The sequence below is a fragment of the Ovis aries genome, chromosome 24 (assembly GCF_016772045.2).
Source record: "Ovis aries strain OAR_USU_Benz2616 breed Rambouillet chromosome 24, ARS-UI_Ramb_v3.0, whole genome shotgun sequence".
NCBI lineage: Eukaryota > Metazoa > Chordata > Mammalia > Artiodactyla > Bovidae > Ovis > Ovis aries.
Genome location: NC_056077.1, coordinates 36,414,486 through 36,422,218, shown reverse-complemented (window position 1 = coordinate 36,422,218; position 7,733 = coordinate 36,414,486). Strand labels below are relative to the sequence as shown.

Sequence of the window (7,733 nt, the reverse complement as noted above, 5' to 3'; positions counted from 1 at the left end):
TCCACTGGCGCCCTCTCTCCAAGGAGGCAGCCAGGATGGAAGAATGCCTGACGTGATAATGACTGGGCTGTGTTCTCCCTGCCCCATCCTCCAGGGTCTCCCTGCAGGCCCAGCCTGGTGGTTGCCAGGATGAACCCACAGTGTGGGGCTGCAAGGACTCCCCCCAGGCTGCCGCTGGGCTTCTGACCAAGTTCTCATGGTCCCCTGGCCAATGCTGTGACCACGCTCTGCAGGCAACAGCCCTCTGGCTTGACCCCAGCCTTCAGCAGGTCACTGGCAGCTGCCTCTCTGGGTGAGGAAGCAGGAGCCAGTCCCCATGACTTCTGCCAAGCTCTCCGTTCTCGCTGTATTGGGGCCTGGGAGCCCTGGCAGTGGGGAGAGGATGGAGGAAGCGGGTGGTGGTGTCCCTGCATGCCACTCCACAGAGGAGCAAGAACCCAAGGGACAAGAGGGAGCTGGGAGCCTCAGAGCCCTAGCCTCCTCCCTGTAGGCTCCTCTGTGGTGAGTCTTCCCAAGGCATGTGGAATGTGGGAGTCCATCCCTCAGATGCCCTGCAGCTGGCAGTGGGATGCACAGGGGGACCCCCTCAGGCTGGGGGAGGCATTCTCACCCAGCAGAGCTGAGGTTGTGTTACTTCCTGTCACTGGGGGGAGCCAGACGAGTTACCAGGGTAACCAGCTGAAATAAATCTTGCCTGGGTAGAATCAAGGGCAGTGTTGTTGCCGGGGCAACTTATTAGGTCATGTGTTTGGCTCGGGGCTTTTCCTGGTACCCAGCAGGGTAAATCACCTGGCATTGATGACCAACCCACTGGACCGTGGTTGCTCACCCAGGGCCCATGCTCCTATCCCTGCTACTTCCTGCTTTGTCTTTAACCAGCATTTAGGGGTTCAGTGACACAAGATGGTCTGGAGCTGGTCTCTGTGACAATGGCTGTGATTGCACAAGGCCTGGGGTGCTGCAAGGTGGACTGGATGGTAGGGAATTAGAAGGACTGGATATGAAGAGACCCTCCTATGCTGCTGCTGCTAAGTCGCCTCAGTTGTGTCCGACTCTGTGCAACCCCATAGACGGCAGCCCACCAGGCTCCCCTGTCCCTGGGATTCTCCAGGCAAGAACACTGGAGTGGTTTGCCACTTTCTTCTCCAATGCGTGAAAGTGAAGTCGCTCAGTCATGTCCAACTCTTTGTGACCCCATGGACTGCAGCCTACCAGGCTCCTTGGTCCATGGGATTCTCCAGGCAAGAGTACTGGAGTGGAGTGCCATTGCCTTCTCCGACCCTCCCATGGGGTAGCTTCAAATCAAGGCTTGGGACTAAAGGCTCCAGGCAAGTGCACAGCAGGTACCTGGGCCTGTGAGTGCCCTGCTTCTTGAGGCAGCACCAGGACTAGGAAGCGGAGAGTCCTGCAGGTGTCTTTTGTGCCCCTGCCACTTCACACATGGCACGTATGTCAAGGCCACACTGGATGCCTTGACCTTGAACATACTTCAGTTGTGATGTCCACTTCAGGATCTACCAGACCTGCCTCTCCCTAGACAACATCCATCAGAGGTGGAGGCTGCAGCTGGCCCCCATGTACCACCTGAGCTGCAGATACCACCTCTCTGGCACCTGCGGAGAGGCTGTGCTCACCGGGAGGCACCTGGAGCAGGCTTGAGCATCGCCTGCCCACTGGGCAGATGCCCATCCTCACAATGCCAGGTGGTAACTCTGTATCACACTTTCAACACAACCCTTAAAGATATTCAAGGATCCTAGCCTCCCTGCACATCACACTATTGGCTTCTGCAGTTCATAGACCAGACTCCTCCTTCCATGCCTGGGAAGTGGAGGAGTGTGGGTGGGAACCCAGCCCTCCCTGCTCAGGCTTGCTTGGCCCATGGTCTAGCTTGGGGGAAAGAGCCAGGGGGCCTTGCTTCAGTCCTGCTGGCATAACTCCCTCCCCACCCGACGGCACCACGTTTAATAGGGGCTACAGTCACCCTCTTCCTCTCCCAAACCCTCAGCTCCCCTACTTCAGGTAAACAATCTGCCCCAACAGTGATATGGTAAGGTCCTCTAAGACCCCCACCCATGTGTCAGCTGCCAGTTTGTCTCACAGAGTGTGCACTGACCAGTGCCATCACCCGCCTGAGCGGGTGGTCCTTGGAAGGATCAGAAGTGGGGTGTCAAAACGTCTGAATTGCAGCCCCATTTCAAACGTCTGGGGATGCGAGGGGCAAAGGACACTTCCCTCTGCAGCAAGTCTACATAGAGCTTCCCCCTGGCCTGGCCAGCCTTCCTTTTGAACAGTGATGGTGGGGAGGGGCCAAGGGCACTAGTGCAGCGAGAGGGAAGGGCCCTGAGAGAGGGTCTCTTCCGCCTTCAGTGACACTTGATTGGGACCCTGATGGGGATAGTCCGCACCAGACCAACCCAGAAGTTAACTCCCCCCAAGACACCTGCTATCGGCCCTAACTCGGCAGAGAAACAACCTCTAGCTCCTCTGAAATGCGCAGGGCCCAAAGCTCGGCTGCCCTGGCTCCCAGAATTACTTGGGAAGGAAGAGAACAGAGCCATTCATGGGTGGGAAGCGGGGGACCCGGGTGCCTAGAGCCGGAGTAGGGAGTGGCGGGCGTCGCTGTAAGGGTGGCCCGGCTCAGCGGTCCGCCCACCCCCGAGGACCCACCAGCGCGTTCACCGCAGACGTGGCTCCCCGCACACGCACCTCCCCTCGCTGCCTTCTTGGCAATCAGCTCAGATCACTCCCTGGCTCCTGCGAAAGCCCAGCCCCACGGTGTGGGATGGGGTGAGGCAGAGGCCGCCTCTCCTGGACTTTCCGACTCAAACTCCACTCCCACCGCCGGGGCGCGCGAGGGTTAACCTCGCGGGGGTGGGGACTTAGGCGCAATCTCTGTTAGGAGGGAGGAGAGAGGAGGTGAGGCCGTCGGAGCCCTGGGTATCTCAGGCTACCGGGCGCCACTGGGGCACATGCTGCGCGCAGCGAGGGGCCAAACGAAGTCGGGAGCAGGAGAGACGCGGAGTATCCAGACGGGTCAGGACGCAGCCCCCGTCCCCGAGGACCGCACTTTTTACCCCGCCTCTGCCAGTCCCTTCCCAGCCGTCCCAGCCCCTTGCTCCGGCCCCTTGATTGCTTTGGGCAAGAATGAAGCCCGGAGACCCCACGAAGACCCCGGAGGCCGAGTCGGCCGCCATGGCCCTGGGTCCGCCGCGGCCCTGGGTCTGCCCGGCTGACGTGCGGCTCTGCGGCCACCTGCGGAAGCAGAAGTCCCAGCGCCGCCGCTTTTTTGTGCTCCGCGCCGACCCGCCGCGCCTCGAGTGTTACGAAAGCGAGAAGAAGTTCCGCGCCGGCCGAACGCCGCCCAAGTTCAGTGTGAGCCTGGGGGGCGCCTGCACCATCAGCAAGCGCATGGACGCGCGCCAGCGCCACCTGATCGTCCTGTACACGCGCGACCGCAGCCTGGGCGTGGCGGCGGCCAGCGAGGCGGAGCAGCAGGCGTGGTACAGCGCCCTGCTCGAGGCGCGCGCCGCCGCAGGTGAGGCCCCAGCCCCGCGCCGCCGGAGACGCGGCAGGGGGAGTGTGTGTGTGTGTTGGGGTCGGGGGCGGGGGTCCTGGGGGGGGGAGGTTTGTGGACTTGGTTTATCCGAAGACTGTCCCTCCCAAGGGTCTCCGAAGTTAAGTCCAAACCTGAAGGGTTTACACCTTCGGATTTTCATTCCGCCGGGCACAGTGTCTCCAACCTGCCTGCCCGGAGCCCCGGTGACCAGCCCATTGTCTCCTCAGGTCCCAGTTCCCACGAGGACCCCGGGGCCTGGATCCTCGCTCCATTTCAGGACGTCTGGCCTGTGACGCTGCGACCCAAGGGGCTGGGGCGGGCACGAGGCCTGGGCAGCGGTGGCTACAGCCTGTGCCTGGGTTCTGGGGTACTGAGCCTGCTGCGGAAGCCAGGGGGCAGAGGCTCCGGGGCCACCGGGGCATCTCCGCCGCCGGCCCTGCGCCTGTCCCTGCTCAGCGTGCGCCGCTGCGGCCACGCAGACGCTTTCTTCTTCCTGGAGCTCGGCCGCTCGGCATCCACGGGTCCCGGGGAGCTGTGGCTACAGGCGCCCGACGCCGTGGTGGCCCAAAGCATTCACGAGACCGTCCTGGCCGCCATGAAGCGAATCGGGGACAGTGGTGCTGTTGGCAGGGCTGAGCCACTGCCAAGAAAGCCCCCAACGGGAGCATTCAGACCCTCTGTCCCTCAATCTTATGAGACCCCAGACTCCGCGGCCCAAACAAGCGAGCTGAATCGTCGGAATGGCCGGAGTGAGACCCTGGCGAGGCTGGGGGAGGCGGCCTCCAACACCGCGAGGTTGGAGCGGGGCGGGAGCTACATAACAATGGGAGCCGGGAGTGACTACGAGCCCATGAAGGGCGGCCAAGCCGGCGGCTATGTGGTGATGGAGCCCCCGGGCCTTCCCGCCTCCACCAAAGCAGCTCCCCGCCAGCCGCTCCAGGATGGAGGAAGCACTGAATACGTGACCATGAGCTGCTGTGCACCACGGTCCTTTCCTTTCTTGCCTCTTTCCTTCGCGGCGGGGGAGCCTGAACTCGGGCTCCAAGGCGCTCATCTCGGCCTCCGAGGCGGCTGGGGACGGGCCGGGGCTCAGCCCAGCTTGCAGCCGCCATCAGAGTTAGCCGGGGAGTACGTATGCATTGAGTATGCGGCCGCGGACTACATAGGAATGGGCACTGCCATCCCCGAGCCCCCCGACCATGGCCTCAACTACGTGGACCTGGATCTGGTCCCTTCCCTGGAGGTGCGAGGCCACGCACCCGGGGCCAGGTCCCGCCCACACAGCTACGCTCGGCTGGAGTTCCAGAACCTCGCGGAGGCCGGGGTGAGGAGACACCCCGCCCCCATCTCCCTGCCAGCTCCCACCCCCGCCTCCCTCGGACAGGACACCACTCAGTATAGGAGTGTAGGAAGGGAAAAAAGTGCAAGGTTAAGAATGCCTTCCCCCCAACCCCCACCCCTTCTCAATGCCAAAGGCCCCTTCCCCATGGTGGAGTGGCTCTAAAGTCCAGATGTGCCCAGGCCCTGTGACCAGCAGAAGCACCGAGCTGCCCCTAGGATCCGCTGCCCACTCCACGCCTTCCAGTCTTTGGGAGGAGGTTCCCCAAGGAGTCGGATTCTTTTAAGGGAGAAAATTCTACAACTCTTCTCCTCTTAAGAAACACCATCACCACCAGAACCCTACACACATCTAGACCTTCTGAGCCAAAGCCCTGATCCTGTGTCCCCACAGAGTTCCTGCAGCATCACTCCAGACTCTCAAGTCCGCTTCGGTCCCCCACCCTGCCCCTGATGATGACAACATCGACGATGCGGAAGACATACAGACCTGGCCCTGCCCCTACCCATGTGCAGGTTTGCCAGGTGTCTGCCAAAGTCCTGGGACCCCAGCGCAAGAGGGATGAGAGCAGCAGGTATCTTACACTAGTGCCCCCACCGCCCTCTCCTGCCCCAGCCGAAGTGATGACACCCCCTTACTCCCTACTCCCTAGTTTGCTTCTCCCAATGCCAGCTCTGTGCTCAGGCAGTCCTCCTTCTCCCAGGCCTGGCAAAGCTGAGGGAGTCTTTGCTTCCAATATATTCAGTCTAGCTAGAGTAACATACTGTACACTCCCCCTCTTCATTAAAGTTTCCCTGCTGGGTCAGCCTAGAAAGGTCTTAGATCCATAGATTCCCCACCTTATGGGGGAATGAGTAACAAGAATCAGAGGGGCAGCCAAAGCTGTGGTAGAGGAAGAGACCCCATCCCTGCCTCTGCACCCTACTCTGCCATTGACCATGAGGAGCCTGTTTGCAAACCAACAGTTTTATTATCAATAGAACCTGCCTGGGGAAGTAAAGGACCCATTCTATCCCTGGAGGAGCTATGGACCTTGGGCGTCTGGGGTCCCAGGGAGAGATGGTTCCCCGCAGTGAGAACAGCCTGGGCCACCACTGGCAGCTGGGTGATCAGAGGCAGGGGCTGGGGGGCCAGAAGGGAGCCCGGGAGCCCCTGAGGAGCTGGGTCTTGGTTCCCCCTGGCTCATCTGCAGGAGGCCAGTGAGGGCGATCAGCTCTGGCCCACTGAGCCAGGTAGTGGAGCAGCCTGAAGATGGAATGGGGAGGAGCCAGGGGGACATGATCGGGCGTGGCAGCAGCAGCTTCAGAGAGCCCATCACCTGAGGAGAGAGGAGGGGCAGTGGCTCCCTGCCAGCCGTGCCTGAAGGCTGGGGTGAGATCAAGGCAGGAGGAGCGCTCACCTGCTGAGGGACCTCAGACAGGTACAGGGGAACACGCTGCCCACGGGGCAGCAGAGGGTCCAAAAAGAAGACGTCTTCAGAGCACATCACCGGGAACCCTGGGGAGGAGAAGCTGCTGGGGTGGCAAGCTCCGCACTGGTTCTCTGCGGAGACTGAGAAGACCAAGGGCAGTACCTGCAACCCTGGGCACTTGCTCTTCACTCTGATGTCCTGCTAGACTGGGCCTGAGGTCCCTGCATGAGGCTGCTTGGTACAGAGGCCAGAATGAGGGATGGGACAAGGTCCGGCCTGAGAAGGAGACGCCAGACCCACAGCTGGGTCCCTGTAGAGGGAGGGACAGGAAAGATTCCTGGAGCTTCAGCCCCTCCCAAGGCATCCCTGTCCCACCCGAGATCGGTGCCATAGGCACCCCCAACTCACCCACACCAGCCGACATCCTGCTGTAGCCTCATAGTTGGGGTCCCAGGGCGCTAGCAGGGTCATCTTTGATGGTGTCACCCCCCAAGTCCTCTGAGGGGAGAAAGGAACTGCGGGGGGAGGGGGAAGGCAGGGAGAGAGAGAGTAGGGGACTTGAAGAGATTAAAACAGGCTCAGGAATCAGTAAAAGGGTCTTGGGGGTAAAGACTGCAGGACCCTGTACCTACCTGGAGTTCCCAGGGAATGCTTGGCAACCAGGCCTGGGGGCAGCCGAGGCCGCAGCTTCTCTTTCCGAGTCCAGGAAAGCCTTCGAGGCCAGGGCTGAGGACTGGGGGCGCAGGGAGAGGGGCACTGAGATGCTCCGGTCACAGCCTCCCCAAGTCACCTGCTCCACGCCAAGTCTGAATATCTCCAAGGCAGAGACCAGGGTGCCCGGTGTGGGGACACGGATAATACCCATTGTTGAGTAGGGACAACTGAGATTTCCGCACACTGTGGGCCCCTTTCGGGTTCCCCCCAAGTGCCGTCGGCCGACCCCCTCACCTGCCCTGGGCGGCTGCTCCTTGTTCCCCCAGGGCGTTCTCTCTGGAGTCCCAGGCCTCGGAGAGGCCGCTGCCCGCTGAGGGGCGTCGTTCCCTGGGCGCCTGCTCTTCGCCCGCGCCCCACCGCCGGGGGGTCCAGGGCAGCATGTCGAGTCGGGAAGGCCACACCTCGGCGCTCGCGCAGCCCGCCCGGCCCCTCTCGGTCCCTCCACCGGCCCGGCCTCCCTCAGAGACCTGTTCTGCCACGCGCGTGCCCGCGAGCTTGGGTTGCGGCCCACCTCGCTGGACCTCGCGATGCCTCGTGACGCGGGCGCCCAGCACGTTTCCGGGACACGTGGCGCGCGGACCCGCCGGGATTCCCGCGAGCGCCCCCAGGCGGCGGGGTGGCAGGGCCGCGCGCGAGGGCGAAGCCTGGGAGAGAACCGTGGCACCGGAAGTGGACGTGGAGGCCACCCGGATGTGGACGTGAGGAGGGGG

The 7,733-nt window shown here is 62.2% G+C and overlaps 2 protein-coding genes across 3 annotated transcripts; one reads left to right on the top strand and one right to left on the bottom strand.

The window, feature by feature from the left end:
- Nucleotides 1-2,930: 2,930 nt before the first annotated feature.
- On the top strand, nt 2,931-5,657 carry LOC101121655 (insulin receptor substrate 1-like). Its single transcript, XM_015104235.4, has 3 exons — nt 2,931-3,538; nt 3,787-4,883; nt 5,292-5,657. Exons 1-3 carry the CDS (start codon nt 3,148-3,150, stop codon nt 5,349-5,351), a joined length of 1,548 nt encoding a protein of 515 aa, XP_014959721.3. The 5' UTR covers nt 2,931-3,147; the 3' UTR covers nt 5,352-5,657.
- A 191-nt stretch (nt 5,658-5,848) lies between these two features.
- On the bottom strand, nt 5,849-7,562 carry SAP25 (Sin3A associated protein 25). 2 transcript variants are annotated; one of them, XM_012104542.5, is made up of 6 exons: nt 7,258-7,562; nt 6,942-7,042; nt 6,718-6,824; nt 6,472-6,619; nt 6,298-6,395; nt 5,849-6,216 (listed from the first exon to the last, which is right to left on the bottom strand). In XM_012104542.5, exons 1-6 carry the CDS (start codon nt 7,401-7,403, stop codon nt 5,923-5,925), a joined length of 894 nt encoding a protein of 297 aa, XP_011959932.1. In that variant the 5' UTR covers nt 7,404-7,562; the 3' UTR covers nt 5,849-5,922. The 2 variants fall into 2 exon arrangements, with proteins under 2 accessions (XP_011959932.1, XP_060262007.1); XM_060406024.1 differs by having other exon boundaries at nt 5,849-6,395.
- Nucleotides 7,563-7,733: the final 171 nt, after the last annotated feature.